This window comes from Cygnus atratus, chromosome 5 (assembly GCF_013377495.2).
Source record: "Cygnus atratus isolate AKBS03 ecotype Queensland, Australia chromosome 5, CAtr_DNAZoo_HiC_assembly, whole genome shotgun sequence".
In the NCBI taxonomy this organism is placed as follows: domain Eukaryota; kingdom Metazoa; phylum Chordata; class Aves; order Anseriformes; family Anatidae; genus Cygnus; species Cygnus atratus.
In genome coordinates, this window is record NC_066366.1 from 25,681,323 (window position 1) to 25,693,582 (window position 12,260).

General features: G+C 36.5%; 1 protein-coding gene across 4 annotated transcripts in view; it reads left to right on the forward strand.

Moving 5' to 3' along the window:
• SPRED1 (sprouty related EVH1 domain containing 1) overlaps positions 1–9,441 on the forward strand; it is a 57,288-nt gene extending 47,847 nt beyond the window's left edge. For all 4 annotated transcript variants that reach the window (XM_050711363.1, XM_035540132.2, XM_035540134.2 and 1 more), the window contains exons 5-6: positions 2,751–2,909; positions 7,672–9,441. In XM_050711363.1, the coding sequence (XP_050567320.1) occupies positions 2,751–2,909; positions 7,672–8,331 (819 nt within the window). In that variant the 3' untranslated portion in view covers positions 8,332–9,441. The remainder of the gene's footprint in view (positions 1–2,750; positions 2,910–7,671) is intronic.
• Positions 9,442–12,260: the final 2,819 nt, after the last annotated feature.

The following is a 12,260-nucleotide window of genomic DNA, read 5'->3' on the forward strand; positions in this document are numbered from 1 at the left end:
TCTGCTGGAGAGCTACAGCTGGAGTCATTTTATTGCTTTACCCAGCATCCTTTTGCCTGTGTGCACAGAAATGTTTTAGTAGTCTTGGAAAAAAATTCAGAGTATCTCTTAGCAACCATAGGACAGTAATTATTATACCAGCAGCTGGGAGCAAACCAGATTTCCGTTGTGCATTAAAAACTGGCGTAGGTTACTTTACAGATGATACTGAATAACCTATGCCAGTACTGTACTTTGCAGGCTGTGGTTAAAGGATATTGAATGTGGGCGGTGTAATTGCTTTGGACAGTAGAAAAAGGGAATGCGTGCATCTGTGTTTGTGTGTAATACTCTGTATATTTAATATACCAAGTTTAGTTCTTGTGAAAAACTTCACATTTGCTTTTCACTTGAATGCACTTCCAATACAATAGCATTTTTGTTTCTAGGGCCTCTTCTGTCAGGTCATCAATATTCCCATTATAAATACAGGTTTTCAGGTGTTTATAACCTGGTCATAAAACATCATATTGGAGCAGAAAGTGTCTGTCCAAAGAAAGCCTTTTTGATACTAGTAAACGTGCTTTAGCTGTGTCTAAACTATCACTTTGATTAAAAACACAGAGTTCGGGATATTCATCTAGCATTTCTGTAGTTCTGCATAATGAATATTTGTAGGCTAAAGATGGTCAATAACCTACTCACTTTTCATTTTTGTTAAAGATCGGAAGTTAGGCCATATCCACTTACCTGCGGTGTCCAGGTTGGTAAGCTGAGCATTGTTCTTTTTGAACAATGAATTGAATTGTTCATTGCACAGCTCACCCAGGGATAATGATTGGCATGTGGGCGAGTGTCTGTTTTTTCCCTGGGAAGGAAGGAGTAGTAGTTTTTGCACCTCCTTCATCCTTCACGCTAGACCACTCATATTGATAATAGCTCTAAGGGAACTCAACTTGTAGGTTAGGTAGTGCTTTTTACTGTGGTTTCTGTAAAATGCCTTCTAGCTGTAAAGTGTGTTTCTAGCTTAAATAGTTTCTGCTCGTAAGCATTTATAACATTGCTCAAACCAAAAATAGTTGTAGGCATTTCTTCTTCATTCTGAATGCAGGTCTCCTGTGGTTCGAAACAATGTTTTGGAAGCTTTTTATGTCGTTGGGCAACGTACCTGCAGGAGTACATCCTGCTGGCAAGATGTTTGATATTGCACTAATATTTGATGCTTTTTTGCTCTTAAAATAAGCATACTTCCTTGAAATCTAACTCTTGCCAGTCATTTTAACATTGTTTTGTACTCCTTTCCCAGCAGTATTTGACCAGAAAATACAGGGTTGATTGCTTAGTAGTGTTGTCATGCTCAAGGACCTGCAAAAAGTGCTTCTTTTTGGAGTTTTCAGTCTTCATTTTTCTGCTGAACTTTGACCTCATTGAACTACTGTCTTTCCTTTCATGGGCTAGATGTTCACTGGTATTAATTAAAGCTGATCATTAATTAAGTACTCAATTTTAATTTTTTCCGCTCAGTGCTTCTGAACATTATATAAATTCTTAGTGATGAGATGATTTTCTTCTAAGTGTTAGCAGCAGAGCAGCTGCTTCAACTTAATCCAGATGTATTATTTGATGCATAGGGCTTTTATATACATCAGGTGCTAATGCGATCTCAGAATAAGTTCCTTAAAGATTTTGATAAACAAAAACTAAAAATTCAGTATTAGTATTTAACCTGCCAAAATTTCAGGTTTGCCTCTTCCTCAGTAGTTTTCTGCAGTATTTTTCTGTTGTTTGCACAATTCATGTTTTCTTGATGTGTACAAATCCTTATTGAGAAATCCTTATACTAAAACTGAAACACTCTTATTGCTGGAAGTGGGATGATGCCAGAGTTTTCTCAATGCTATCAGATGATGACAGCCAGTTAACTTTACAGTGTCTTTCAATGCAAACAACATTGTACAACAAAACATTTTTGGCAACCTAATGGGGTTTATAACAACATGTTCCACTGTATCCTAAGTACATCCCAGTCAGTTAGCTTAAAGAATGAAGTGTTTGTTTTTCTGTTCTTTTCAGAAAATTGGATCATCTTACAAGCCCATGTTCCACCCAAACATACTTCCTCTTCCTCATTCTGAGTGGCATACGTCCTATAGATATCTCATTATACACTGCCACATGGTCTCATGTTTGTATCAAACTGCCTGATATAACCTTAATTTCAAAAAGACAGCCATTAGTTGTTTAATACACACTTGCTGTAATTAGATATTTTAATTGAGCAAGTATATGCTAAAATTGACTTTCTGTTCCTTTCCAGCTGATCTGTTAAGCAGTATTGCTTTTTAATTTATTAAAAGGTCTGACTAGCTTTAGCCTTATTAGTCTCAGAATTGTTTTCCTCCAGTTCTGTATTTGTAAATACTGTCAGCCTGGTGGGTAGCTAGAGAAAGCATCGTCTCAGGGCCTGGGCTTAACCCCTCCTACCTTAAAGACGTTCCTCATGTCTGATTTGGCAAGCGAGTTAAAGGCCTGTGTCTTTAACCCCCAAGCTGTGTATGCTCTGCAGAGAGTCAACTCCCAGCTTCCAAGGCTGACTCATTGTTAAGAAAGTACTTGCGCATTTATATGTACTTAAAAATGTATTAAAAAACTGTTAAATGCTTCTAACAAACTGTGTAGAATGTTAATGCTTTTATACATGAACTTGGTGGGTTTGGTACAGTTTTTGTGTAAATGCTAAATCATTTCAGGAGTGTTCTTTTGTATTCTAGAGTACTCAAGAAAACACATCAGGTTCATTAATAAAAGATCACCTTTTCCAACACGAAACTGTAGTAACCAGTGAACCTTACAACAGTTCAAATTTAAGGCCTTCAGCTTTTGAGGATTTCAACACCAGGAGAGCCTGTTTTCCTAACCAGCCTAACCAGGTAAGACCATCAACAGAAGCAATTCTTACTTTGCTTGCTGTACTACTGGCAGAGGATGCAGTGTCTGACAAGAAAGTATTCTCATTCTAAATCCCTGTTTGTAGTATTATAGTCTGGACTTCTTGAAGTGATCAATATAAGCTTTGCAGCTGAAACTTGACAGCATTATTATGGCAGAGGTAATGCTTTGTGAAGGTATTTACCTGTGGCAGACTACATGAAAAAGTCCTCCACTTTATTCAAAGTCAAATTTCTGTATTACAGACTTCTGTATTTGCAGCTTTGAACAGTTATTTAAATTTGTTTAGAAAATGTAAACTGGCCATGGACTCAATCTCAGTTATGTCTATACTAATGATAGTGTTTTGGTTAGAAATATTTTAAAGTATCTTGAAAGTGGGTATTTAGGGTGCATTACACAGTGGGGCGCTTCTGCTGCATATTTTTAGTGAAACTTTGTTTATGCTCTCTAACTGCCTATTAAACTAAAATATTCAGCATTGGTACAGAAGGAAAAAGTGTAGATTGGTTATGCATGAAAGGTATTAAGCAGTTAGCAGACGTTCTTAAAAGAGGAAAGACCACTAACTTGAAGAAGGCTGATGTACTGACATTTTTGAAAAGATGTCATGTTTATATGACATGAGATTGGAAAGGCAATGTTGCAGCTTTTTCTTTAACAATATACCTTTTGCTTTCTTCTCACAGAACTGATCATTTTGGTAGAGTGTAGAGGTAGACTTACTAGTGAGAGAGATAACAAGTAATTTGAGGGTCTAATGCTTAGAAGCAAACAGATTGGGAAGCTTTTAGAAGAAGCTTAATATCACATGTCAAAGCAGAATGAAAGTTCAAGTAGTTGTGAGCACTTCATCAGAAAATATTTCTGCACAAAAACACTTTTTTGTGTGCTGGGTCATTCTTGCAAAGAAAGATAGGATTGGAATAAAGTCTTGTATCAGCTGCTTTCTAACTGCCTTATTATGCAGAAGAAACTGTCTAATCTGGAGAACTAATGAAAGTTTAAAATTATGAATTTTTATTGTTGATCTGTGCCAATTATCTTCTTGTATGTCACTTCATATGTCTGCTTGTTCTGTTTGTCAAGATAAGTATTCCTCCCTCTTCCCGTTTACTTGCAAAGAGAATTTAAGAATTTCTTTGAGCAAGATGGATGATGAGGTTATCATAACTAATACATATTGGCTGCGCTAACTAGTGATGTATATGCTGTTAGTCTTCATTGCATTGTAAAGAAAAGTGCATTAGCTTAAACAGCATGTATGTTCTAAGAGCACATATAGAATAAGCTAGTGAGGAAATAATTTAAGCTGTGATATAAAACATACCATGCTTTTTGCATAGCCCTGTAGTGCACATTAGAACATAGGCAAGTCAACAGAACCTCACAGTCTGTACATGCACACACTGCGCTCTCTGCTGAGCTCCGTGCATGTGACCATGTGGCACAGCAGATTTTGAGGTAAATACCAATATTTGTTTCAATTAGCTGTAAATAGATCTGAATACTTACTGTGCTTGTAAGTCAAATAGTACATGCTGAAACTAAAGAAGTGATTAATGACCGTTAATCCAACCTAAACCTCCCCTGGCACAACCTGAGGCCATTTCCCCTCATCTTATCACTTGGTGCTTGGGAGAAGAGCCTGCTTTCCCCACTTCGTTACAACTGCCTTTAAGGTAATTGTAAAGTACAATAAGGTCTCCCTTGAGCCTTCTCTTCTCCAAGCTAAACAACCCCAGCTTCCTCAGCTGCTTCCTTATAAAACTTGTTCTCTAGACCTTTCACCAGCTTCACTGCCCTTCTTTGGACACACTCCAGTACTTCAATGTCCTTCTTGTAGTGATGTTATTTAAAAAAAAAAAAAAACAATACTTAAGTCCTTCAGCTCCTCATCTTTGGGTGTGTGTTTCAGTTAATTTTTGTGCTTTGCTATGTTATATTCGGCTGCTGTTGTCCTTGTATCATAGAGTTTCAACTAGAGCAGTCAGGTGCATCCATTTGTTTGAGGGAACTCAGTGAAGGCTGCAGTACTGAGCAAGTGTCCATGCCTTGTGTAAAGGTGAAACCCTTCAAGTAGGGTGTAGTACTAGTAAGTTCAGCCATGTCAACAACAATTTTCTCCCTGATTTCCAGTTGTCTAATTATGTTCATAATAAGCTTCTCTGTGGAATTTGGCTGTAATATTCTTCCTCACTTCCTGCTTCAGCTGTTACACAGTTTGCACCTGTACTGAGATATTATTGTGAACATCTAGAGGACTAGGTTTGTTATTTTCATTGAATTTTGCTGGTAGTTGTGCCAAAAGAAATCTGGGCTTCATATAGTTTGTAAGTTTATGTATCTTACGCTTTCAGATAGATCCCAGTAAATACCCAATATGTAAATATTTTATAAATAAAGCTCTTCCAAAATTTTTCCTGCATTTATCACAAGTTTTCTAGCATTTATCTTTCTTAATTAATGATTTCTAGTTATCAGTTGCCTACATACAGTTGTAATATGTCAAACCTTAAGCATTTTTGTAGGTGTTTGGCTGGAGATTTAAAAGAAATAAGTTCTGGTTATGTGTTATGCTCAAACAAATAAAGATTGAGGAGAGATCAGATTTTAGAGTTGTTGGTATTTGTAGTGATCTTTAACGGCTATTTAATGTCTGGGAAATGGGAGGTCTAGGGTGGATTTCTTTTATTTATTTTTTCATTTAAACAATTCATTTACTATCTTGCATGCATGCTTAGTGCTCTGTTTGAATAGTGGGGTAAGGATCCTTTGTGCTTGTAACATATGCAGTGACATTTTTGATACTTTTTTCCCCTTAAATTTTTGCTGTTCATGGTTCAAAAAAGGCAATTATTCATAGATAGCCTATTGTTTTAGCATCAGTAACTCTTTCTCATTTTTGAAAACAAAGTAGAGTTTGGAAGCAGTCTGCTTTTATAAGTAAAGGGTTGTCCAGCTTGCATAAGAGCCTGGGAAAATAAGGACAAGCAGTGATGTCAGCTGAATAGGATATGGCCTTTCTTCACACCGTATCCTCTAGATCTCATGGAAATCCAACTAAGTGGCTTGGAGCCAAGACAAAAATTGTTCATGTTAGCATACTGCAGTTGAAGCTCATAGGGCAAAGCAGCTCTAATCACAGTTCTGTAATTGATGTATATCACACAAGGATTACCAAGCAGGGAAGTGGTGGTTAGAGCAGGCTACAGATATGCCAACTTCTGATTATGTAAGAGTATTTTAAGAAGCTATTCTGTCCTCTTCTGCCGTCTACTGCAACATTGAGACATGCAGACTTCCATGCAGTAGGAGCATGGACACATGCAAAGTGAAACTGAAGTGTAAACTTAAAACGTCATCTTCAGTAACACTTTGTTTCACACTGCAGCAGATTAGGGACATGCTAATTCTCATTAAGTTCATCAGTACTAATAAAGCTATGATATGGATGCCAAAGATGTGTTCCCAAGTAATTCCTGAATCTGGGAGAATTTTTCAGGCCAATGGGTTAGGCAGTGCTTTTCAGTCTTTTCTGTGAGATGTTTTGCAGACTGTGCACTTGACAGGAGGAAAAAAAAAAAAAGGCAGAATTAGACTTAAAGCTCAGTTATATTCTGGCTCTGATTATAATAGCCCTACAGTGTAGGAAAATAATTGCCTGTCTGTAAGGCAGGCATACTGGGACATACTGAGACTTTTGCTGTTTTGCTGGACTATCTGCTGTTTTCAGAAGCTCCTTCCATACATGTGCTAAATTTTTATCCTATTTGTTGTTGTTTGCACATTTTCTTAGAAGTTACTTGTAATGTGATTTCAGTGACATTCCATGGCAGTCTGCTATCTTACGTTTGTATCTAAGATCTGCAGTATTCCAATTCTGATGTTTCAAATTTATCACCTTCAAAAACTTTTTCATACCCCCTTGCCCTTTCATTGTGAGACAGAATAAACAAGAACTCTCTTATCTCTGTTTGCTTTGTATATGTTTAGCGCATTCCTTGTTACTTGTCCATTAAGGTAAAAAGTCTTAAATTATCGTCAGTTCCTTACAAGTTGAGAATTTTAAAAGTACTTACTCCTTTGTCCACTGGTGTCCTAAACTAACCAATCTCAGTAAAGTATTGTATGTGTTTGTAATTAAGGGTGAGATGCATTTAGAAGCCACTTGTTGTGGACAAGAAACTTGTCTGATCGTACTACTGAACCTTACAGAATATTATTCTTCATATGGCAAAATCTAGACTACAGCTATAGTAACCTATATTCAGTACTATAGTAGCAAAACTGGGGGAAGTTTGAATATTCAGAGTAGGAATAAAGGCTAAGGAAAGCTTCTCCTTAGATAGCATGAGCAACTCAACATGAATGTATCAGGGAGTTAATCCTAAAGATTGTCACTGACACACGAAACCAGCAAAGCCACATAAGGCACCATTGATCTGTGGAATTAATTGCTACTGTAAGATGTTAAAACCCAAATTTTGAGCTTAATAAAAAGAACAGCATCAAATTTTATGTGGATGCCAAAATATCCAGAGTAAAAAGTCAGGAAGGAATATGAAACCTCATGGTGCCAATATCATGGGGAAGTCTGTAAATTGTACTGGCAAGAAAATAAACTGAAAAACTTATCTCCGTGAGGCAAGGAAAAAATCCTGCACTCCAATTTTTACATCGTAGGTGGACATGAATCTAGAACTTCGCTATAGTAAACTAATCTTGTCTTTGCTGTTTCAGGTCCCACCAAAGTCCATCAGACACGTTAGCTTTCAGGATGAAGATGAAATCGTAAGAATAAACCCTCGTGATATTTTGATACGTCGTTATGCAGACTACAGGCATCCTGACATGTGGAAGAACGACCTGGAGAGGGATGATGCAGACTCAAATATACCATTTTCTAAATCAGACAGTAAAAAATCTGACTATTTATACCCATGTGGGGATGGAACTAAGCTGAATTCCCTGAAAGACTCAAAGAGTTCTGTGGTATTTAAAACTCAGCCTTCCTCATCAAAATTTAAAAACTCGAAAAGAAGAAAAGAGGATGGTGAGCGCTCCCGCTGTATATACTGCCAGGAAAGGTTTAATCATGAAGATAACGGCAGAGGAAAATGTCAAGATGCTCCAGATCCTATTAAAAGATGTATCTACCAAGTTAGTTGCATGCTTTGCGCAGAGAGCATGCTGTATCACTGCATGTCAGACTCTGAAGGAGATTTCTCTGATCCTTGCTCATGTGACACTAGTGATGACAAGTTCTGCTTACGCTGGTTAGCACTGGTAGCGCTGTCATTCATTGCTCCGTGTATGTGCTGCTACCTCCCCTTGAGAGCATGCCATCACTGCGGTGAGGTATGTGGGTGCTGCGGAGGGAAGCATAAAGCTGCAGGATGAATCAGTCTTGTGCCAAACAGAGCTGAAAATCTTTGTTTCCAGGAAGCATCTAACTTGGATTTGTAGAAGCTTTTTGGCAAGCTGAAGGGAATCTTCTTTCATGTAAGAGATGCTTGATGTGGAAGAAGCAAGGAGACTTGTCAGACCTTGGCATTTTACAAGTGCTAGCCATGCCTATTTCCTTTAAGCGCGTGGCATTTGTTGCAAGTTGTGAAGGAGATTTTGCAAAGGAAAGCCTGTTCTTATTATTGGCTATAAAATGAGTATATAAACTATGATTATACTAAAAGGGATTAACTTTTGCCACTTTGTACATTCATGGTTTAGGTGAGGGGGCTCTTTTAAAAGGATTAAAACTTACCTGAGGGGAAATTTTAACTAAAAGTGCACTAGTGACAGTTGATTTAAGATTAAGAAAAGTTAATACTCAGCAAATGAGAAATGAAACCGATTTTAAGTGCAACTAAATCACTTATTAATAGTTTTTTGGAAGCGACTTTATGTATAAATAACAAATGTTTATATTTAACTAAATGTGTAAGGTACGAATTATTACATGTTATACTTCCCTTCCCTCTGATCTAGTAGGTATGGACCATATCTACTGTCACATTCCATGGTAGTATTTTAAATATTTAATTAGTTAATTTAGTTGCATTTTTATTCCAGATGGACAAATCAATATTTTCAGTCCTGTTTCCCTTCAGCTACAGTTTGTGTTGAGTTGTATCCATACATTCTGATAATCTAAAAACCTCTAAAATATTAATTATTCTAGTCTTGAGTGACCAATATTTTTTGTTAAGCACAGATGTAATTGTCTAAAATGTTCTTGTTAGAACATAACATTTATTTTTATATATAAATGACTTTGATTTCAACATAATAGCAAAAAGGAAGTTGTTTCTGTTGCTCAACCAGCAAGTTGTTTTCTTTTGGGGTGTCCTCCAAAAATACTTTTATTACATATACAGATGTTCATTAAGCAAAAGGTACATTAAGACAGTTGTAACGAGTTGTCATCAGTGTTCTTGTTTATCCTTCTGTTAAACTAGGATCCTGTTCAGCTGTTTATCAAGTACTATGATTAAAACAAGATTAATAACAAAATTGAAATTGTTTTCATTACTTTGAACTGCAACTTTTTCTTACTTGAACAAAACTACTGTTTATTTGAACAACAAAAGACAACAGAAGACTTGAGAAATAAATTACAGCCCAGGCAAAATTGGAGTGAACTTAATTGAGTGAATTTGGAGGGAGGCTGGGGAGTGGGAAGGGGGTGAGAGAGTGGGTGTGCGCGTGCACGTGTGTGTATGCACATGTGATATTGTGCACGACATTTGTTGTGGCTTTGTATTTACTGTTTAACTTTCAAATAAGAATTAACCAATTAACCCTTAGAGATTTTTTTAAGAACATTTCGTGTTTTGCTGTCATGAAGTAAGAAACAGTTACTTCTCATTGAAGATATGTGAAACACTAAAAATAGTTCATTAGGGAAAGTGCCTATTTGCTATCATGGCAGGAGTGGGCAGATTGTCCTCAGAGTACCCTTCTTGTTAAATTCAAAAAAAAAAAAAAAAATTCACGACTGACTTTTCTCACTTCCTATGCATTTTCAGTATATTTTCTGTAGCTTTTTGTTCTGCATGTATCAGTGCCCTGAATTTTCCTTTGTAGCCCAGAAGTAAAAGAAGCAAATGTATATCATCTGTCTGTAAGATACTTTTTAAAAGAAAACATTTATATTTATATTACAACCTGAATCAACCACATTGTGTACATAGATCATCTCGAAGTATTATTTCACATTGAAAAGAAGAAACATATATTGATAACTGTAGAAGTTACGAAAGAGCTTCTAGTTTTGTATTAAGATTGGATGAATTAAGTCCAAGAATATGATGCTGTAGCAGCAGTCTTGGTTTTTACTGTTTATATATTTGAAAGCTGCTACTCTGGTTGATTTTCATGCTTCACACATTTTCAGCTTAACTTGGTTGCCTGGAATAGACTGTTAACTTAAAAAAAAAAAAAAAAAAAAAAAAAAAGTAAAATGGTAATGTCTTTCTTGTGAATGAGAGAAATTGAATATTTGTAAGTGCTAGGTTCCTAACTCAAAGTGAAGAGAGGTATGAACAACCTAAGAAAAGAACTTGCTGGCTGTATATAGGTAAATGCTGTAGAATCCTATTCTGTATATAATTCAGAAAGAAATTAGTTTAACAATTTCCTCTGAGCACTATACAACATAGTGAAACTCCTGGTCCTGTACTGTATTTTATATGACATATATGCTTTAATATTTTTATTAGTGTGTGCATTAATATTTTCATCTTACATTTTTAACCACTTCGCTGCTAAAATGTTTTCATCTTCTGCTTTCCTCTTTAAAGGCTTGATCCATCTAAAAAAAAAAAAAACGTTAATGAAATGTCATGTTCACTTTTCCTTCTTGTGATGGAATTTGCAATCTGCCTTTTTTTAAGATCAGTGAAGAAAAGTGCAAAAATACAGCTACGGAAAGGTTGGTTTTAGAATGATGCACACATACTTTCTTCTTTTTCTGGTGTTAGGGATCTTATCCATGTTTGCAGGTGTGAGAAGGGTAATGAAAGGTGGACATACAGCAAACCCAGTCCAGAACTGGCTCTTAAATCCATGCATCTTTTGTTTTTGACAGCAAGTAAAATTTATTTTTCCTCTTATGAACTACTTTCTTAAACATTTGGGAAAAGAGAACTGCCTTCCCCAACCCTTACTCCTCCCCTCTCCCTGGACATCAGAACTGTAGCTCGTCAGGTGTGTAGTAGCGGAGCATTGTGTTGCGTGGAAGGGAGACCTAAGCCTTGGGAAACCATCATTGCATATTAAGTCCCTCGCTTAATGAAAGCCTCGGTTACCATGAAAAATATTTCCCCTTGAAAGGAAGTGAAGGAAGGGAAGAAGTCAAATGACAGCGGCACTCGTGCACCATCTACTGGCGGAGAAACATTCAGGCTTTATCCAGGCACAAGCTCTGATTGCGAGGTAATTTAACAGGCTGTTGGTGCAGCACAACTTATTTTTGAGCTTATAACTATGAATTTACAAAATAGTATCCTGGAATCTTACAGGGATTCTTTATTTCATCGTTCCTATTAAATTTTCTCTGAGATTTTACTATTAGTGTTAATTGAAAGTAAAAATGGTTTAATAATATGTCGTTAGGCTGTTGTAACTATTTTAAATCTATTACATAAGAGCCTAAAAATCAGGAATGAAACGAAAATTCTTTGGGTTCTGTCAGTAGATGTAAGAGTTGTACTTTCTTCTGGAGTTCTTTCCAGTAGCAAGTGAAGGCATATGGATATTCATGCAGAAGAGACCTGGCTTTTTGCTTTGTGATGTGAATTGTTTGAATATGCACAGGTGTGTCTGTGCACTTGCACATGCAATTCAGTAGTTATGAGGGTACACCTACAGCTGTGTGCAAGATTAAAGCAATATTCTGAAAATAATCTGCAATTTCTATGGTAACCACTTAGTAAATAGCAGCAAATGATGGTATAAAACTCAGATGCCTTTCTAAAGCTTATGTAAGGGATGTTCTAGGCAGGCTTAACCAATTGCCTCTAAGGAAACAGGTGTTTTGAAGGATGTCTTAATTTTGCATGTTGGAATATAACATTCCCACTTCAGATGTGTTCTCTTTAGAATGGTCTGTTCATGTGTACCTGGAGGGTAATGTTCAACTCCCACGTAAATAATGCACAGGTTCAAATTAGACTTTAAATCTTTTCAGAGCTTGTGGCACAGTATGCAGCCAGTACAGTGATACATTCATCTTAATAAAACAAAAATCAAGGTGATGGCTGGTAACAAAATAATTTTTAAAAGGTGCCTTATGGTATCCTTAGTCTAGCAGCTGCGTGGATAAAATTTCC